This window comes from Anabrus simplex, chromosome 1, assembly GCF_040414725.1.
Source record: "Anabrus simplex isolate iqAnaSimp1 chromosome 1, ASM4041472v1, whole genome shotgun sequence".
Classification (NCBI taxonomy): domain Eukaryota; kingdom Metazoa; phylum Arthropoda; class Insecta; order Orthoptera; family Tettigoniidae; genus Anabrus; species Anabrus simplex.
Window position 1 is genome coordinate 1,169,237,551 of NC_090265.1, and position 22,501 is coordinate 1,169,260,051.

The 22,501-nt window shown below is 37.4% G+C and overlaps 1 protein-coding gene and 1 long non-coding RNA gene across 4 annotated transcripts in view; one reads left to right on the forward strand and one right to left on the reverse strand.

Annotated features, from left to right (window-relative positions):
• Ctl1 (choline transporter-like protein 1) overlaps positions 1-22,501 on the reverse strand; it is a 290,689-nt gene that overhangs the window by 45,306 nt on the left and 222,882 nt on the right. For all 3 annotated transcript variants that reach the window (XM_067151040.2, XM_067151020.2, XM_067151031.2), the window contains one exon: positions 17,291-17,450. In XM_067151040.2, coding sequence (XP_067007141.1) covers positions 17,291-17,450 — 160 coding nt within the window. The remainder of the gene's footprint in view (positions 1-17,290; positions 17,451-22,501) is intronic.
• LOC137501524 (uncharacterized) lies at positions 18,694-19,996 on the forward strand. The gene is made up of 3 exons (XR_011018590.1): positions 18,694-19,028; positions 19,341-19,499; positions 19,787-19,996. It is a non-coding gene; the product is annotated as an uncharacterized lncRNA (long non-coding RNA).

Genomic DNA, 22,501 nt, shown 5'->3' on the forward strand with positions numbered 1-22,501 from the left:
CTCGATACCTATCTCTGCGGTACGGCCATTTATCTCTGTTTCGACTCCACCTTGTATTTCTATAATACCTAGGATATCTCCGCTCTTCGTTTCGAGACGGTGCCCACTTCTGGCGTGTCTTGTCACTCCTCTCATCCCTATGTTCCACTCTTCTGTAGCCTTCATTCGTCCTAGGTCTATCTCCTTGACCGTGACTATTGTATCCCTGATTTCTTTCTACACCTTCATCTCCTGCTGGTGTTACCACGTTTACCGTCGGATCGACGTGTCTTACTATGCGGCTACTAGTATGTGTTGACGTGCTGTCGATTTGCCGAAGTATCGACTCCGCTTGCACGGCTGATTGAATGTTTGCCGCCGTCAATAATCTCTGTATATCCGCAGGGAACTGTTTGATTATTGCTCGTACCATTTCTGTTTCTGTAGGTGGAGAATCAAGCTCCTTCAGTCGATGAAATTGCATCGTGAAGTATTCGGCAAACCTACTCGGTCCCGTTAAAGAATATTTCTTTGAGTATAGATCGAGTCTGATTCCTTGCTGTACGTCGATCCCCCAGAATTTATCCAAGAAAGCTTGTTTAAAGCCTGCATAATCCTCAAAAACGTAGCGAAAAGCCTTAAACCAAATGAGTGGTGCACCCTCTAGGTGTTTCTCCACTGTCTTTAACTGACGCTCTGTAGATACCTTTGTTTCCCTAAAATATTCCTCAATCTCTCTTAGAAAACCACGAGGAGTCATACTGGATCCTATATTTCCGTTAAATTTCTTAGGCCTATCTTCATAAGTGCGTATAATGTTAACAATCTGGGTTCCACTTCCTGTATGAATTGTCCCGTTGTCATTAATATCAACGCAAAGCTGTGGTATCTCAAATTGACTGTTTACTTCAGTCTTCCTTCCATCCTCAATTATCGTCTGTCGGTCGTTCAACGATGATACCAAATTCCTATTTGTTTCGTTTTCAATCCTCAGGTTCTGTACGTCCTTTTGAATAGCATTTAAGTCGTCTTTTAATCCTTTTATTTGTTGGTTCATCAAAGTTTTATTTTCTTCAGTTTCTTCCGTTATCAAATTGAACCTGTCATTGATCTGCTCTCTTGCTTGGGTTATCTCTTTCCGAATATTCTCATTGGTGATAATGACTTCATCCGATACCTTCTTGAGTTTTTCATCCCAACTATTATCAGTCTCTTTTATCTTCTCCTGCGTCCCATCTACTTCTTCTTTGAGCTCTTTAAGGTCATGGTCGACTTGAACTCGCAACTCTTGGATGCTTGACTTAAAATCATCCTTCAATTCCTCGAATTTTTCTTGAAAATTCCTCTTATTCTCATTCATCGCCGCATTCACTTCTTCTTTTAAATTTAATACTTCTCCTTGTACCTCAGCGACTTTCGATCCTAATGATACAATCTCTTCTTGCATCACCTTCATATTTTCTTGCACCATATCGGTGATTCTGTCAAAAGTTCCTTGCATTTTCTCGTGGGATTCGTGAATTTCTGCTCTAGTATTTTTCTGTGATTCTCGAATTCTCTTTTCGGTAGTATCCTGTGATTCCTGGATTTTCTTCTCAGTATTTTCTTGTGCCTCCTGAATCTTTTTCTCAGTATTCTCTTGCGACTCACGTACTTCTTGAATCCTTTTCTCAGTACTTTCTTGTGACTCCTGAATTTTCTTTTCTGTATTTTCTTGTGCTTCCTGAATTCTCTTTTCTGTATTTTCTTGTGCTTCTTGAATTCTCTTTTCTGTACTCTCTTGCGATTCCTGCATTTTATTCATTTTTCCAGCGAGCTCCTCCAGTAACAGTTTTACTTGAGCAAGAGACGCCATCGTAATTTCCTATATCGTTCCTTATTGATAATAAATCACTCTCAATCTCACTCTACAGTCTTTGTCTAGTGTTTCCACAACACCTATACCTGCCTAGCACCTCACGAATTAGATTCAACAAATGAACGTATGGGTCTCTCCGGATCTGACCCGAAATATGACGGACATCCAATAATAAGTGACACGGAACAACCTATTGCTCTATCCGAGTTAAATGACTCATTATCCCGATTAACAAGAGCTGAAACTTTACGGAAAATCCTTCCATAATGTCATAAAATAAAACTAAATAAAATCGTAGTACTGATTAACGGTCAAATCCTTCCAGTATTATTCATAAAATATATGATTAAATAAATATCTCAAACATTCTTCACCAACAACGTTGTAGATTCAATGTTCTCTGATTACCAATGTCTTTTCGAGTTTTCCTTTCTTTAAGTCCACTGCCACGCGATAAGTAATTCGAGTCTAGTCGTTCGGTAATAAAATAAATCAACTCTGGCCCCACAGTTGGGTGTCAAGTAAAATTATAATAACCTATATGTGCCCTGACAGCAGTCCCTGTGACCATTTTGTATATTTTACTTCTGTATCTCAGTGTTGGGTTAAGCCGCGGCGAAGCAATGCAGTCGGAGATCCATGAAGGCTCCACTCAAGGGACGTGCAAGTCCGACGAGTTGGGTCACAGATTGATTAAGTGGACTGTTATCATCGTGGCTTTAAACGTAGAATGTAATCATCATTTTCTGCCTAAATTACGTGAATATTCCACCATAGAGTATTAAGAGATCGAAGATATTGGCATATTCGACGAGACACATTGACCAACATTTAATCTTATACTAAATTAAATAACTATCCTAATGTTCCTTCGCTACTTTAAATGATAACTCCGTAAAATATTTTATTTATGGAAGGATCTCCCGTTTAATGACTTTAAAATAACTTCAGATGTATCAATTACATTAAGAACAAATTATCGGCAACACAAACGAATATAGGAAGGAAAATATTCTGTTAACTTGAAAATAAACACCTAACTTCAGGCTCTTGTTACAAATAAATTATAACATCGTAAATCGAAAAAAAAAAAGACAAAGTGTCCCTCTGCTGAAGGCTTACAGTGAGATATCAGTTATCAACCTCGCATTTTTCAAAAAATAAATCACTGGGCATCATAGAATCGTCCACTTCAGAATGTTATTTCCTACCCAAATATCTCATAATATTCCGTCATTTCTCCTTTAAAATCATCGCACTATATGTCAGTATCTGTCTATCTAGCAACTTGAAAATTACCGTTATTCTAACTTCATAAAATCACCATAATTGCAATAGAAATGCTTGAAAGACACAGGATCACAACATAATGTAACATCCATCAAACTCATGCATTTAAAAGACAGACTCGATCTTCTCGTACGTCCATCGGTGACCGCACCTAAATAAAAGACATCAAGAGACATTGCAACGTCTACAATAACCTTGTCTAACTACGTTGATTCTGCGCCTCCGGATACCACTGCGACGTTTGACCTGGAATACTACATTAGCACTAGGCGTCAACTCAAATGATCTACAAAATCCAACTAGCAAAGAAATGGTTTACTTACCATAGAAGATCATATTTCCTTTACGACATGACCTTAATATCTTTTCGTTACCGATTATCTTGCGAAGATCCTAAACATCCCTTTAGAAATCGTGCGCTCTGGTCAATCTTGTATTTAAATAGGATAAATGTGACGACCAACTACTAGTGTTCGTGAGTGCAACATCCTATAATATTATTCTAAAATACGGCCTCGTACCTAAATAAATTATTCATCACGACAATATCAAAAATTCACGCATGACCAACATAGTTCCTACCGTCAATACCATCATCAGGACCTTCACATAACATCGTCATAAAATTCGCAATCCTAATGACACGTCTATAATCATCACATCACTCTATCCACGTAAATATTTTCAAAGATCCTACCGCAACTAACACCTTATTACATCGCACAACTCGTCATGCACAGCGAATTCACAATACTAAAGAACAATCTATTCAGGCAATTACGTAAAATTACTAAATACGTTGCCGCATTAACTCCATATCACCACAATAGTATCACACTTCTATTATCAAACACTGTATTTCCACACAAGCACATAACATTTTGAAGACCACAGAATCGCACGTCGCAAAATACCGAGCTCCTCCGAGGTATTCTGAGCTACATGTTAAAATCAACGTTCATTACCATAACACCATTACGGTACCAATAACATCCATGTCGAAGAAACTTTCGTAAAATCTTGCTAGCAAACATTAAAGAAATCTTACACAACTATCGCATATTATCACAACGTAGTCTGGCTCACCACACTAGACGTAACGATCATAAATATAACAACGCAATGTCCAACAAATAACGGTCGCTTTCAAGTTAAAATTGTTCATGTCAAAATTGACAACAAAATAAATACTACTCTACAACTACAATAAGCAATTACGTGGCGGAATATATATAAGATATTCAAGTACTCATCCTGGGTTGTTGCTCCACGACGGTGTCACCTTCCGAGTTCAGCTCTCACTCAATAACATTATCAAGTATTGTCCATCACATTTCAGATCAGATCCTTTGAGGTCCCTCTATTTTAGTTGTTCATGATGATACGTGCACACATTGTATCTGAATAAATAACTGCTGACGGTTCCATGTTACCTGAAACTCAGAGATATCAATTAGAACAAGGTCATACACCTTAATACAATTTTAACAGTTCAAGCGATACACTTGCCTTTTCATTCAATAACAAGATATCTTGTTTTACAATATTGTATGTTTATAATATGCCAATATCTCTTTAGTAACTCCTTTCAATACAATCTTTCCCTAAGAATTCTTGCTTCCGATCTTTTTGAGATGCAGATTGAGAGTGTATCAACTTCTTCAGAGACAAAACAGATTCTACTACAACATAATAATTGCAGACGGTTTGCCTTTCAGAATTCTTCTCAGCTTTTAGCTCCCATATGTTTCTGACAATTGGAAACATTTGACACATAATGTAAGACGATCTCGTACAAATCAGCTGTATTAGTAAAGGAACTTATTTAATAATTGCCGCCTCGTATTTAGGTTAGTAATCGACAGTTTCCTTTCTTCATCTCGATCGCCGGATCGTGCGAGACTAGATGTACAAGGTATGGCCCTCTCATATAAACTTATTATTTACGTATTTCATGGCCCTCAGTAACATTCTGTCGCAGATATACTGCCGTTCATGCATTCCGGAAACTTTACTTGAAGAATGCGTATTATTCATATAATCCTGCCCTATGTTTCACGATGTTTAACTTTCTGCTAATATTTCCGAGATACCACGGGGTTTAGAGCTGATTATCAATCTGCTGATATCTTCAATTCGGCGATGCCGTTCACGTAATTAGACAAATCAACTGCCCTCTAATTCATCTGGAGGTGTGATAACCGGACATAAGATTTCATTGACATTATTTCTCGACATAAACTTCCAATGTGTTCACCAATCTCATCCTGACATACATTGGAAGGTTATAATATAAAATAAAATATGGTACATGATGAATTTGCATTGCATTTTAAAATCTGTTAAAATGATGACTCCGTTGTTGTATACCCATGGCGGTTTGTCCAGCTTGTATATATCTTTAGTTTTCTAAAACTGTTAAATTATGCAGCGGAGTTTAATGTCATATGAAGTTGACACTATGTGTGTTCTGTAGTTTGGTTCCGAAAAATAAATGTAAACATGAACTTGGTTAGATCCAAAGAATTAATTCCCACTTCAATATGGGTTAAGGAACCTGGGGAAGAAATTAAAAGTTGAATTAGGCAAAAGATTGAAAGGAAAGATCAAAAAGAAAAGTCTAGAAAAACCGAGAGAATACTAGAAACGAACTCACCTTGAGCAGCCTGAGTGATCGGCAGACGGAGCTGGACTGGTAGATGCGATTATAAGGTTAAGGGGCAAGGCGGAAGGGAGGAGAGGGGAGGAGTAGAGGCGGAGCAACTGTCACGGAGCTAAGGTGGAGCGGAAGTATGTCGTAGTGCGGGTAAATGATGTGGATATGTACTGCGTATGGTTTGAAAGATCGAATTGTTTTTAGGGGGTCTAATATTTCTTAACCATTTAATTAAGAGATCATAAAGAATATTAGATTTCTCGGAAATTTCATTTAAATTATAGTTAGGGTTGAAATATTGATTGCAATGAATGAAACAATTTTCGACAATGTTCATAATTGGCCCTTTGTTTGCTATTTGAAGTATCTCAAAATCATGTTCTATAACAGTAAACTTATGATTAGAGTCGTGAATGTGTTGGCCTATAGCAGAAAACTTGTTATATCTTACTGCGATGACGTACTCTGAATATCTGGTTGTGAAGTTGCGTCCTGTTTGTCCCACGTAGGAAGCGTAGGAAGTGCTGAATCTATAGATTCCAGATTTGGAAAATCTGTTAGAGGTGTTGACTGATGTTGAATTATGTATATTTTCTGAGGTCCTATTATTAGTTCTGAAGAAGATTTTTACGTTATGTTTTCGAAAAACATTGGTGATGTTCCGCCTCGCCCCTTAACCTTATAATCGCATCTATCAGTTCAGCTCCGTCCGCCGATCACTCAGGCTGCTCAAGGTGAGTTCGTTTCTACTATTCTCTCGGTTTTTCTAGACTTTTCTTTTTGATCTTTCCTTTCGATCTTTTGCCTAATTTGACTTTTAATTTTTCCCCAGCTTCCTTATCCCATATTGAAGTGGGAATTAATTCTTTGGATCTAACCAAGTTCATGTTTACGTTTATTTTTCGGAATAAAACTACAGAACACACATAGTGTCAACTTCATATGACATTAAACTCCGCTGCATAATTTAACAGTTTTAAAAAACTAAAGATATATACAAGCTGGACAAACCGTCATGGGTATACAACAACGGAGTCATCGTTTTAACAGATTTTAAAATGCAATGCAAATTCATCATGTACCATATTTTATTTTATATTCATCTGTGGAAGTGTTATAGTGTGTTTTTTAAGTTGTTTTAAAGTCATATTTCGTATTCATCCATGCAGGTGTTATAATGTGTTTTAAAGTTGTTTTAAGGTTTTATATATTTTGCCCGATTTGACCTTGTGGCTGATGATGGCACATACTTGGTGCCGAAACCTGTACCTCATGTGAACGCTATGTGATTCTTTCATGTTAATAAACATCTTTGTATTGAATAGGAGGAACCCTCTTAATTTCAAATATTGAAGATTTATTTCTCGATATTTGAATTAATCCATGCTTCATTAATATCAAATAATCTGTACAATCCAAATATATGTCAGATCATTATGACTACGTCTCGTTCTACAAATAACCATACATACATTATCATTATAGACTGTTGTGCCTTTCAGTGTTCAGTCTGCAAGCCTCTGTGAATTTACTAAACATCGCCACAATCCTCGATTTGCAACTAGTGTTGTGGCCTCATTTAGTTCTATACCTTTTATCTTTAAATCGTTAGAAACCGAGTCTAACCATCGTCGTCTTGGTCTACCTCTACTTCTCTTACCCTCCATAGCAGAGTCCATTATTCTCCTAGGTAACCTATCCTCCTCCATTCGCCTCATATGACCCCACCATCGAAGCTGGTTTATGCGTACAGCTTCATCCATCGAGTTCATTCCTAAATTAGCCTTTATCTCCTCATTACGAGTACCATCCTACCACTGTTCCCACCTGTTTTTACCAGCAATCATTCTTGCTACTTTCATGTCTGTTACTTCTAATGAATAAGATATCCTGAGTCCACCCAGCTTTCGCTCCTGTAAAGCAAAGTTGGTCTGAAAACAGACCGATGTAAAGATAGTTTCGTCTGGGAGCTGACTTCCTTCTTACAGAATACTGTTAATCGTAACTGCGAGCTCACTGCATTAGCTTTACGACACCTTGATTCAATCTCACTTACTATATTACCATCCTGGGAGAACACACAACCTAAATACTTGAAATTATCGACCTGTTCTAGCTTTGTATCACCAATCTGACATTCAATTCTGTTGAATTTCTTACCTACTGACATCAATTTAGGCTTCGAGAGGCTAATTTTCATACCATACTCATTGCACCTATTTTCAAGTTCCAAGATATTAGACTGCACGCTTTTGGCACAATCTGCCATTAAGACCAAGTCGTCAGCATAGGCAAGACTGCTTATTACATTTCCACCTAACTGAATCCTTCCCTGCCATTTTATACCTTTCAGCAGATGATCCATGTAAACTACGAACAGCAAAGGTGAAAGATTACAGCCTTGTCTAACCCCTGTAAGTACCCTGAATCAAGAACTCATTCTACCATCAATTCTCACTGAAGCCCAATAGTCAACATAAATACCTTTAATTGATTTTAATAATCTACCTTTAATTCCACAGTCCCCCAGTATGGCGAACATCTTTTCCCCTCGGTACCCTGTCATATGCTTTCTCTAGATCTATGAAACATAAACACAACTGCCTATTCATCTCGTAGCATTTTTCAATTACCTGGCGCATACTGAAAATCTGATCCTGACAGCCTCTCTGTGGTCTGAAACCACACTGGTTTTCATCCAACTTCCTCTCAACGACTGATCGCACCCTCCCTTCCGAGATGCCAGTGAATACTTTGCCTGGTATACTAATCAATGAGATACCTCGATAGTTGTTGCAATCCTTCCTGTTCCCTTGCTTATAGATAGGTGCAATTACTGCTTTTGTCCAATCTGAAGGTACCTTACCAACACTCCATGCTAATTTTACTACTCTATGAAGGCATTTCATCCCTGCCTTCCCACTATACTTCACCATTTCAGGTCTAATTTCATCTATTCCTGCTGTTTTATGACAATGGAGTTTATTTACCATCCTTCCACTTCCTCAAGCATAATTTCACCAACATCATTTTCCTCCTCCCCATGAGCTTGGCTGTTCGCAACACCACCAGGATGATTTCCTTTTACGTTGAGAAGATGTTCAAAATATTCTCTCCACCTTGCAGTTATTCCCTGGGATCTATTATGAGTTCACCCGAATTACTCAAAACACTGTTCATTTCCTTTTTCCCTCCCTTCCAGAAAGGTTTCCCTGCTGCTTTACCTAGCCTTTCCAGGTTGTTACCAAAATCTTCCCATGACTTCTTTTTGGATTCAACAACTATTTGTTTCGCTCTGTTTCTTTCATCTACGTACAGCTCCCTGTCTGCCTCGGCCCTTGTTTGGAGCCATTTCTGATAAGCCTTCTTTTTACGCTTACAAGCTGCTCTCACTTCATCATTCCACCAAGATGTTCGCCTTTGCCCATCTTTACACACAGTTGTTCCTAGGCATTCCTTTGCTGTTTCTACTACAACATCCCTATATGCCACTCATTCACTTTCTATATCCTGAACCTGCTTACTGTCTACCGTTTGAAACTTCTCACTAATCATATCCATGTACTTCTGTCTAATTTCCTCGTCCTGGAGATTTTTTTACCCTTATTCGTTTGCAGACAGATTTCACTTTCTCTACCCTAGGCCTAGAAACACTTAGTTCACTACAGATCAGACAGTGGTCTGTATCATAAAAAAATAAATAAAAAAAAAACGAAAAACTCGTACATTCCGAACAGATTTCCTGAATTCGAAATCTGTTAAGATATAGTCTATTATGGATCTGGTACCCATAACCTCCCATCTGTAGCGGTGAATAGCCTTATGCTTGAAGAATGTATTCGTAACAACTAAACCCATACCAGCACATAAGTCCAGCAAATGCTTCCCATTCCCATTAGCTTCCATATCTTCCCCACATTTACCAATCACCCTTTTGTATCCTTCAGTTCTATTCCCAACTCTCGCATTGAAATCGCCCATTACCACTATTCTATCCTTGGTGTTGACCCTGACCACGATGTCACTCAATGCTTCATAAAAGTCAACTTCATCCTCATCTGCACCCTCACATGGTGAATACACGAACACAATTGTAGTCCTAATTCCTCCAACTGATAAATCTACCCACATCATTTGCTCATTTACGTGCCTAACAGAAACTATGTTGCGTGAAATGGTATTCCTGATAAAGAGCCCTACCCCAGACTCTGCCCTTCCCTTTCTAACACCCGTCAAGTGCACTTTATAATCTCCTATCTCTTCTTCGTTATCTCCCCTTACCCGAATATCACTTACTCCTAGCACATCCAAATGCATCCTCTTTGCTGACTCAGCCAGTTCTACTTTCTTTCTTCCATAAGCCCCATTAATATTGATAGTTCCCCATTAAAATTCCATTTTGTTCGCCAAGTTGTTTCCAAGGAGTCCCTCGTCTGTCAAATAGGAGTGAGACTCCGTTACTCCCATAGATCCGAGGCTTGCTTAAAATGTTCTGAGCTCGGTAAATTCATGAAGCAGGATGCTACCCTACTTGCACATAGTCCAAGTGAGGATCTCTCCTCTAACGGGTTATGGACCACCGGTGAATTGTATAGTCCTAGCCGCCTGAGCACAAGGAGGGCCATGACTCAGAATATGTCCGAGATGCCCACTCTCATTCCATAGCAACTGGTATCCTGACTCTCAGGACCACTTACTAGGCCACTCAGCCATTGACCATGGTTCACGAACTAGGACGTGACTACAGTAACCACAAACATGAACCATTAATAAATAACCAACTTGTACTTTTTTAGACAAACACTAGTATTCATTCCTTGTACATATATAATACTATGACAAATTCATTATTAAATTTTAGTTGCATTTTAAACATTGGTTTCTCCATAGACTAGTTTTTTATGACTGTTTTATTTTGTATTAAGCATGTATTATACTTTAATGAGAAACCCAGTTCAGGGCCCTGATTTAGCTTTAGATTTATGGCTGAAGATGCTTACAAAGCCTAAGCGAAACATGTTTCATTTTAACATATATGTAATATTTGTATCTTAAACTTAAAGATTGTAATGTATTGGAATGGTGGTTTTTTTTAGTAAATTTGTTTGAAACTTTTACATAAGTGGTATGTTCCGAGCTGTCAGTGGAGAGATGGCGTGGGAGGACATCAGTAGACAAATAAGTTTGAGTGGTGTCTTTAAAAGTAGGAAAGATCACAATATGAAGATAAAGTTGGAATTCAAGAGGACACACTGGGGTAAAGATTCGTTTACAGGAAGGGGAGTTAGGGATTGGAATAACTTACCAAGGGAGATGTTCAATAATTTTCCAATTTTTCTGTGATCATTTAAGAAAAGGCTAGGAAAACAAACAGATAGGGAATCTGCCACCTGGGCGACTGCCCTAAATGCAGATCAGTAGTGATTGATTGAAACATTTCTTCCATTGGCCCTTGGTGTTCTGAAGTTGCTGTAATGAATTAATTGCATTATTTATATGCACTCTTATCTGGCTTAAAATCAGATAATGCCTCTGAAATACAAGTGAATGTCTTTTGAATACAGGTACTCAGATAACACTAGTGAACATGATTTTGCGGTGAAATAGAAAATATGTAATTCTTATGGAAATCGCTGCCCTGATTCTGAAAATGGTGCTATTTTTTTCCTATCACGTCTAGTTTTGACGCAATTCAGTGTTTTAGTATCTGCATGAATTCGTAAGATGTAATGTTGAGAGACGTTCTTGCGCAACTTTTTTCAGAATACAATTATGTGATTTGATTTGTTATTGTTTGCATTTTATTATGGGTTTATTGCTGTCTAAATTTTCATTTGGTAGTTGGGGATTTCCTGGTAAATTCATAACAAACTCCCCCAGATACGCAATAGACCGCGAGGTATGTAGGATTGAAGATAAGAGAGAGATAAGAGAGTTTGTCTTTCATCTTAGACTACTTGAATAATCAGACGTGTTAAAAACCCCAGCCCTTATGCAATGTTTATGATGGACTGATAAAGCAGTTTCCTTTCAAAGATAACAGTCCAAAAGTATTATACTCAAGAAGATGAACTTGTATTTTGTACGGATGTTTCAAATCTTCTACGTCGATTGGGAGAGAAAGAGTATGATCCTAGTAACTGGCGTGTTTTTACTGACTCTTCCAAAATAAGTTTAAAGACTGTTTTGCTTCATAATACAAATGTTCTGGCATCCGTCCACTTGCACACTCCACAAAAATGTCTGAAACATACGAGACCTTAAAGTTGGTGCTTGAGAAAATTAAATATCATGAGCATTGGTGGCAAATTTGCGGTGATTTGAAGATCATTGGATTGTTGCTGGGACAACAAAAAGGCTACACAAAATTTCCCTGTTTCCTATGCGAATGGGATAGCAGGGCACGGGATAAACATTGGGATACAGTGCATTGGACAGAAAGGAAACAACTACAACCAGAATCCAAAAATGTCTTGAATGTAAGTCTTACTGACCGTGAAAAAATTCTACTTCCACCCTTGCACATGAAATTTGGATTGATGAAACTGTATGTCGAGGCATTAGATGAAAGTAGCCTATGCTTACAATATTTATCCACTAAATTTCCCTCATTATTAGATGCAAAAATCAAAGAAGGCGTATTTGATGGACCACACATTCGTAAACAGATGAAGGATAAAATTTTCACAGACACGATGACCAAAATTGAGAAAGAGGCATGGAACGCATTCAAAGATGTAGTGTTCCTTGGTAACATTAAGGACCCTCAATACAAAGAAATTGTAAGGAAAATGTTGGTAAAGTTTAAGGAACTCAGTTGTGACATGAGCCTTAAGCTTCATTTTTTAGCTTCACATCTGGATTATTTCCCTCTAATTTAGGAGCTGTCAGTGAAGAACAAGGTGAAAGGTTTCACCAGGATCTCAAAGATGCAGAATGACGCTATCAGGGACGTTGGGATGTGAATATGATGGCCGATTACTGTTGGTCGATTGCACAAGACGACCCTTCTAGAGATCATTCAAGAACTTCAAAACCCCGGAAATTCCACGGAAAACAGGAAAAGACAGTGGCGTGAATCTAACCTGCACATAATGTAAGTAACAAAACTATGTATGTTTAACCATGTAATTTTTATTCAAGGTACAGTTATATTAATTTAAAAGCAACTGTACAGTCGAAACTAAATAGGCGCTTTATGCTTCAGTTTCACGAATTTCAATATACATTAAAATATAACACATACTATCTACTTGCTTACAAAGTAGCATTTATGTGTATTCAATGCATGAAAAATATGATTACGTTTTGCAAGCTGAAATTTACATTAATACATCAAATTTAATCAATACTAAGTATCAACAATTTTTCGTAAGAACAAAATAATATTTTGTAAAATTGCCACCAAACCAGACGTGATTCGCCAAAACTAATTTTTTTCTCGAATTCTGCGTTAAGAAATTCATAAAACCCACCTAGTTTCATTTTTACCGCACAAAATAAGTTTTATTTTGCAGGCTAGTGTAATCATTCAAGAAGTGAATTGTGATGACAAATTTGAAGTCCTTGATCTTTAGAAGACCTTTATCTGTGATTCCTTCTTCACCTTTCCTTTCATAAATATTCTCTAAATGCACCACTAGGCATTCCCAGTACTTGACAACTGCATGCATAGCATTTTATTTGCCTTTACCCATCTAACTTGGTGCAAGTACTGCAATTTCACATTCAGCAACTCCAAAATTTTCTTCAGTTCGCAAAGTCGTTTTGGCGAATGTCGATAAATCAATTTCATCAATGATTTTAAGTTTCATATTTTTCAGTGAGTGAAGAACGGTGAGTTGGAGTTGATGTGCAACACAATGAACGTTTACCAAGTTCTCAATTTTTTTCAGATATTTTTGTTACCAAACCATTAAGAACACCAATCATACAGGGTGCTCCATCAGTCCCTATACCTATTAGTTTTGTACCCATTAAGAGTTTTCCCAGCCCTAACTGAAGCAATTTGTTTCTGGAGCTTCCATATAGCAATTACTTGTTGCATCCTCCAATGTCACAATAGAAAGAAATGTCTCCTTCAGCTTATTTTCTTTTAAAAAACAAATGTAAAGTATGAACTTTTCATCATCAGATAATCTTTTGATCCGTCGAGTAAGATACTGACATATGAACTTTCCTTAATTTCACATATCGAATCTTTACGAAGATCTGAGGCAATGTATGAAATAAATTCTCTGCATTGTTTATCATATTCACATACTTCTCTGAATCAGTAACATTCAACTTGCCTAACAATGCAACCAAAACCAAACCAAACCAAACCCCATGGCACAACAGCCCCGAAGGACCGTGGCCTACCATGTGACCGCTGTCCAGCCCGAAGGCTTACATATTACAAGGTGTCGTGTGGTCAGCACGACGGATCCTCTTGACCGTTATTCGTGGCTTTCTAAACCGGGGCTGCTATCTCACCGTCAGATAGCTCCTCAATTGTAATCACGTAGGCTGAGTGGACCTCAAACCAGCCCTCAGGTGCAGGTAAAAATCCCTGATCTGGCCGGTAATCGAACCCGGGGCCTCCGGATAAGAGGCAGGCACGCTACCCCTACACTGCGAGGCTGGCTTAACAATGCAACCAAACCTTCAAAATCAGTGTAGGGTCTGTTATTTTTGCAATATGATAAGATGCCATGAACAATGCATTCATATGCTGTAACATGTTAGCATCCATTTTCTTTACACACTTAGCTAAAGGTGCACATTCAGGATTTTTCTTGAAACTTTCAGCCTCCTGACACTTCAAGTGAGGATAGGATTTTTCGTGTTTTTTAAAAGTTTCCAGTTTAAATGGTCCTGAAAATTTGGATACAACTTTAGCATTTCGGTCGGAAATACTAGGAAAGCACAATTCACACTTCGCAATTCCTTCTTCATCACGCAGCCACGCCAGTAATTCAAGCCACGATTGCTGAAATTTCCGTTTGCCTGACAACTGAAATTTCATCGTATTTTTAATGTTTGATTTATCATTGTCTTGAACATCATAAATTTCACACTGGTCATTGTCATCCTGAACACTACAATCGGCACTTCCATCAAGTGTTTCCCCATATTCACTTGCTTCTTTATCACTCTGTGTTACATTTACGGGCCTACTTACGAAGAAATCTGAAAGAGTCCACTGTTTTTTACTGGCATCAGTCAATTTGTGCGGCTTTGTTAGTTTCATTTTACCAATTTTCTCAAGTATTAACACAGAAACGTAAAACACGTAATGGTCTACAAGAAATCACCAGCCTTAAATGGCTTCCGAGTTCGCAACCTTCGATGTCTGATGCGATGTTGCCAGTTTCTAAAGTGCAAACCGTTCAATACAAAGATGCTGTAATTAAATTAAAAGTACCAAGCTCGATAGCTCCAGTCGCTTAAGTGTGGCCAGTATCCAGTATTTGGGAGATAGTGGATTTGAACCCCACTGCCAGCAGCCCTGAAGATGGTTTTCCGTGGTTTTGCTTCCTTCCCAATCCTAGCCCTTTCCTGCCCCATTGTCGCCAAAAGACCTATCTGTGTCGGTGCAACGTAAAGCAAATGGTAAAAAAATTTTAAAAAATAAAACGTACAAATGATGTTCAGTGAAAATACAAGAAATGATAAACCGTCATTCCGTATGTTTTAAATGCAAAGAATGAATTCCACAGGAATTTATCAGCACTGCTTTGGCGGCAATAGTTTAGGAACAGCTAGTCACTTTTGTTCTAGTGCCTGACATCAGGAGCCATCATCGTCATGGCAGGATATTTAGACACACCCTCGCTCTCTTTGAGCTTTTCAAAACTAAGGATTTTGACTTTCCTCGATCTCAGTGTATTGCAGAGTATTGTGAACAGGATTATAGGCTCAGTGATATAATTGAATGCTCACAATGCTACTGCATGCTCAGTTTATAATCCGTTCTAATACTACTTTGTACACATGCATTATTTCTAACATCCTAAAGAGAAAATAAGTGGCTAATATTATTATAAAAGGCATATATCTACTTACAAATATTCACATTATCATATCGTGATTATGGGAGCCCATATATTATTGTGGATGCAGAAGTCACATGTAAATATCACTGCTTCACTTGAATGTTTTATCTTAAAATGACGATTCAATTTTCTATAATTAAAGCATGTAAAACACAATGAGCACACCAAGTTATTTATGACTACTTTAGAATTAAAATAGTACACTAGCTTCATTAATAATTTAACTCATCAATTCTAAAAAGTAAATAAATAAAGTCCTCGTTTTAACAAACGTCATCTGACTACCACAAGTTACAGACTGAGACAAAGCATATTTTTGCGCAGGATCTTCGGAAGCATATACTACAAGAAAGGAAAGAAGGAATTGTCTATAATTAAAGGATGTACCGGTAGAACATATTGGACACATGAAGTTATTCATGACTCTTTTATAATTCAATAATACAGTAACTTAATCATTTAATTCCCAGATTCTCAAAGAATCAAAGGTGAGCGGAACTTCTGATGACACAATGCGTTCAGCTCTATGAGCCGAGTAACAACAAATATAGCCGATGACGGCTCCTGAGTGTCAGTTGCTAGACGGAAGTCGGCTAGTCACGGGAATGAAGACGGTAGTGTGGAATTTGTGAAATTATTTAACGTAGTAGTACTCTGCATTTCTCCACAACTCTTGTTTGATTCTTGCACTCGGCTACCGATAACTGATCATGTGTAACAGAACTCGATTTGTTATATGTCGACATGAAAGACTACTTGTTCGACGGGTTACAATGATGTCTCGCATGACCGCGAGGCAGCTCTCGCACAGAACTGAAACGTCAGGTTCCAAGATACGAAGCGCCAATTACAGAATTCCAAGACTCTGCCAAAAGCGGTGAAAGTGTTTATTGCAGATATTAGAATATGAGGTACAGTAAACACGTGGAACACCATAAATTATGACTTGTTACTTTACAAAGAGGTGGGGACGTACTGTACATGTAAGGGAACACCGGATTTCGGAAAATAAATTTTCAAAACCGATATTGAAAATTCAGGCGCCAGATAAAAAATTTCAGGCGCCATGGAGACTGGGCACCTGGTATTTTTCGACCCCTGATAATAATAATAAGAATAGTATTATTTGCTTTATGTCCTACTAACTACTTTTACGGTTTCTGGAGATGCTGAGGTGCCGGAATTTATTTCCGCAGGAGTTCTTTCAGTAAATCTACTGACACGAGGCTGACGTATTTGAGCATGTTCAAATACCACCGGACTGAGCAGGATCAAAGCTGCCAAGTTGGAGTCAGAAGGCCAGTGCATCAACTGTCTCAACCACTCAGCCCGGCACGACAAAATGATTCTTATCTTTAAATTTAGGATATTTTAATTGATCATTCATTCAAGTTTCACTGAAATCTGCCTAACCCAAATAGTTCCCTTGTAACATACTGTATATGAAAGAAAGCCTTTCAAAATTCTTACCCTTCTGGCAGCTGAACAAAAATGAACACCTTCCATAGCAATCACTGTGTAGGCGTTGTGGTTCATAAAACGAATGAAGTTCTCAAAGCACCAGAAACAACAAATACAACACTTGAGACCACAGCGTGCACAGGCATTGCCTTCAGCACTTCCCTTTAATCTGAAAAAAAAAAAAAAACCTCATAAGGATGCATCAAAATTCTTCCTGTTTACTAATACAAAATGATCAGAATGAAAAATATTTAAAAAATCACATTATTAGGATCATTAAGAATCAGTTACCCCAAAGAAATCCTTCTGAAAGAAAAAAGTAGCCTCTTGGAAAGATATAAATAAAAAATGTTCTCTGACATTTGTATTTTTCATCTACTAGGATATCTTTGTTTATGTTTCTTCCTTTTTCCTGTACTTATCCAGATTTCTCCTTATCCTATACTTCTTCTATTTTGTGTTCCTTTTCTTGTTTCTGCCATCTATCAGTATATATAAATACTCAAGTGTACAAGCCAATGTTTTCATTAATTTTAAACATATTCCTCAAAAGCTGATAATTATTAGGCAAAAGTAATTTATAAAGTTGAAAATGTGGTTCAATGCCAAGGAAAATGAGAATGTGTTCCAGAAAAAGGAAAAGTAAGTTACAGAAGCATAGAAAACTACTTTAAAACAAAATGCAACCCTATATCTGATTGCAGTGAAGACTGTTTTAAAACAAAGTACTAAGGGGTACTAATTATGTAACTTTGAAGAGAAGATTGAAACTGATGCATTTTAAAGATGATTCCTCATAGCCAAAAAACCAGGTTGATTCCTCGACAGAAGCAGAAATCAGTATAGTATCAGAAAATAATGAAAATGAAAACCCACAACCTGTTTTCCAGTCATTACCGGGTCAGGGATGGAATGAATGAAGCCCCCATCTTGCGGCGAGGATAGGAATTGTGCTGGCTGCCGAGGCCTGTCACACTCCTCTAGGGCAATGATGAATGACTAACAGATGAAATGAAATGATAACGGAGAGTGTTGCTGGAATGAAAGATGACAGGGAAAACCAGAGTACCTGGAGAAAAACCTGTTCCGTCTCCACTTTGTCCAGCACAAATATCGCCTGGAGTGACCGGGATTTGAACCATGGAACCCAGCGGTGAGAGGCCGACGTGCTGCTGCCTGAGCCACGGAGGCTCTATTAGGAAAGGAGTGAGGTTATTTTTAATATACATGTAGGCAAGTAGTAGATTCTATCGAAATAGAAGGAAAAACAGATAAATTATTTTAGAAAGTGATGGAAAGTTCCTTCTTTATATGGACTCGATTTGTCTTTGTTTGTTCAAGTGATCCTAACTGATCCAGTTCTTCTACATATACTTCTTCTCAGCCCTCAGCAAGCTCGTTTCTATGGGGGCTGTCACACAGGCTCGATCGAACGACTGCGATCGACCGACTAAGAAAACAAACCTACAGAGGGCAGTGGCACCAGTCACACAGCATCGATCGTCAGCGATCAACTACGAGCGATGAAGATCGACTGGTTTGTAAAAACAAACGTGTCCGTTTTTCAGTCGCAGTCGTTCGATAATGGCGGACGCAACATAGTCATCTGTTGATGAAATCGAAACATTAATTTGCTTAGTGTATGAAAACAAAGTGGTGTATAATCCTAGACTCCCTGGATATAGTAATAGGGAGACCGTGAATTTTGTATGGCATTCTATAGTGTGGAGAATTGGGACAAAAACTGGTAAGTAATTATTAGATTTATTCCGATTATCTTATGAATAGTGTTATCTTAAGATTATTTATTGATAAAATATATTATACGGAATAGATTGGTAAAATGAGTTACACTAGGAGAAGTAGTAATTATCATTCTTGTAACTTAATTGAAGAAATGTTTGGAAAACATAAGCAGTGCTTTCCTAACCTCCATCTCGTACCTAATGAAATGAATACCATTGTTTGCTTTAATGACAAATAAGTGTAGGCCTAAGCCATAAGTAGGCCTACTACATGTATATTTTCTTTGTCACAATATTCTGATTCATTGTTTCAGGAAAAAGTTGTGCCAAAACATGGCAAATTCTGAGGGCTGGATATCGAACTTGGAGAGATAACATCCTCCCTCTCCTCCCAGGTTCTGCTGTACAGAAAACATAAAATGGGTCTACTTCAATGCCCTCAACTTTCTGGAACTCTTCATTGCTGGAAGAAGGTACAATTCTGTAATATTTATTTTTAAAAGTAGGCCTACATTACAGACCAGTGTTCTAGTTGTGAAAGAGTGAGGGGAAGATTCAGTCTGTAGGCCATAAGTTCCACCCATCTGTTCATTAATTTATCAGATATAACTGAAAGTAATATAATATAATCTAACCTAACAATCATCTTACTAAAATAATTATTGAAAGTAACAATTTCTTAAACAGAAGGCTTGTGTCCATACTAAAATGTAGCTCCAATTTAGAAGAATTGCATTAATATGTTGTTCATTTTTTTCAGTTCTATAACAAACACATCTATGGAAGTGGCACCTGGTGTATGAGAGCCTTTTCACCAAGCTGAAATATAGGAGGAGGAAGCAGAAATAATTTGTGTTGGAGGGGTTTAACTCCTACAGTTCAGAAATTACTGACAGTCCAGTGGCTTCTGCTTCTACAAACAGCTTTGCCAGCAGTTAAAAATAAAAGAAACAGAAATGTGAAAGTGACAGTGATGTGTTAAGTGAATATTTAGAAAGATACTGAAACTGAAAAGAAAATATAATCAATGTTATTTTTAGTGTCTTCATGATATGGAAAGAATGAGTGTACTAGGTCGAAGGGTTTTCAAAGTTAAAATTCGGAAACTGTTGTATACAGTGTTAGACCAAGAAAGAATCTAATAAAATTTATGATCTTGAGAAATGTTCTACTTTTTAAATTAAATCATTTTTTGTTATACTTATCTATCAATATTTATTGGAATCCTCAGTGAGTTATGTGTATTAGCACCTGATGGGAAAGAACCTTAACTCCAATTTTTATTAATTATTAGCATTATTACAACATCTTAATTTGTATATTTTATGTGGTAGAACATGTATGGTTTACAAGGAAAGGAGTATTTTGAAATAAATGTAGTAGGTCCTTTCTGTGTGTATGTAGTAAGCAGTTGTACAGCACAGGTGGTCTGAAACCAGACCAGCGTATTGATAGTTCTGTCCAAGAGCTGACTTCCTTCTTACGGTATACTGTTGATCGCAACTGCAAACTCATTGCACTAGGTTTGTACAGCACAGGTGGTCTGAAACCAGACCAGTGTAAAGACATTAGTAGTTTTGTCCAGGAGCTGACTGCCTTCTTACAGAATACTGTTGATCACAACTGCAAGCTCATTGCATTGGGTTTACTGCATCTGTGTTCAATGTTGCTTGCTATACTGCCATCCTGCGAGAATACACATCCTAAATACCTATTTGAAATTATCTACCTATTCCAGTTTTGTATTCTCAACCTGACATTCAGTTCTATTTCATCTCCTCATTCCAAGTACTCTCCTGCCATTGTACCTGTCTGCACCAGCAATCACTACTTTCATGTCTGTTACCGTACTTATAATTTATTAATAACATATAGGCCTACAGAGGGCATCAAAGTAGACTGATTATTTTATTTCTTGTGCTGTAGATCCATTAATATTAGATTGCACAGTTTCAATAGACCAAGTTGTTTGCATAGGACAAAATTCTTACTACAGTTATACCTGACAGAATCCCTCCCTGCCACCTTATAACTTTGTAACTTAGGTAGCCTTTATCTCCTCATTCCAAGTACTCTCCTGCCATTGTACCTGTCTGCACCAGCAATCACTACTTTCATGTCTGTTACTGTACTTATAATTTATTAATAACATATAGGCCTACAGAGGGCATCAAGGTAGACTGATTATTTTATTTCTTGTGCTGTAGATCCATATAAACAATGAAAAAAAAAGATGAAAAATTCATTTGTAACTATTTTGACAGATGTTTCCACCAAAGTTCTGTAGATTTTAATCTACAACATAAAAAACTGTATTTTGTGTGATGTGATATTAAGGGGATATGATGGCAGAATATGTACATTATTTATAAAAAATATATTCATATGACAGTTACATGCTTGTAATAAAAGGTTGAGTAGATTAATTACCCTGTAAGTCAATCCAAGATCTTACAAGGCCCATACACCCTACTCTGTCAAACATTCATTTATATAATTGGTATTTACAAACAGTTTTGACAGGCAATGTAAGATATAGCAAAATTAAATCATTTACCACCTGAGGCCTAAATAACATTTTACTGTAGACGGCAATTTAGTTGTTAGAAAGGCATACTCTTCACTTCTAAAAATAGAAGGCAAGGTGCTTGTTATTAGCACCTATTATTTTTTGCAGTGGTTGGTTCTCATTTTTGGTGAAATTGAAGGCAATGTTTTCATTTTCCTTGAACTGATTCATAAGGAAAGTATTTCAGGATGGATAGATAGGCTTGGTCATGTTCATATCAGTAAAGAAGTTACATATGAACAATACACAGAAAGGCAAAATCAATATTGAGGTAAGAAAGAGAGTCCTACCAGACCTTTGCAGAAAAAGTTGTTGCTCTGTACCAAGGAGTTTACCAGTAACTTGGATGAAAGTGCAGGATTTATATTAATTGGCTTATTATTGCCAAGTGAGCAATTAGATCAGCTTGCCAGTGCAAAGTTTGGGGAGACAGTACTTTATGCTTAGTGATGAGGGTAATAAACAAGACCTTGTGTGTAATTTACATGTAGTTTTGACAAGTATCAGTCTATTACACTGCCAACGTACTTATTATAACAATATTCCAGAAGCTTTTCCTATAGTTATTAAGCTAGTGTACAGAGCACTAGCCTCACCTGAACTCCTCAAGAAATGTACACATATGTGAATACACAGAATCCTAAAGAGAATTTACTTTGGAAGAGATGTCCATAGACAACCTTTCTTCACAGCCATTTGGTAAAATTAGCTGCTTTCGAAGCTGCTGTAGTCTTCAATGATATAAATTAAGACAGGATTGTCATTCTTGCAAAGTTTGGATATGGATCTGGATTCTTTGCACAAAACACAGTAGGCCTACAGAAATTCAGCAACATGCTTGTCATGAAAGCAATATGATACTATTCTGAACATGGCACAATAACAAAGAAGAGGAGAGGTGACAGG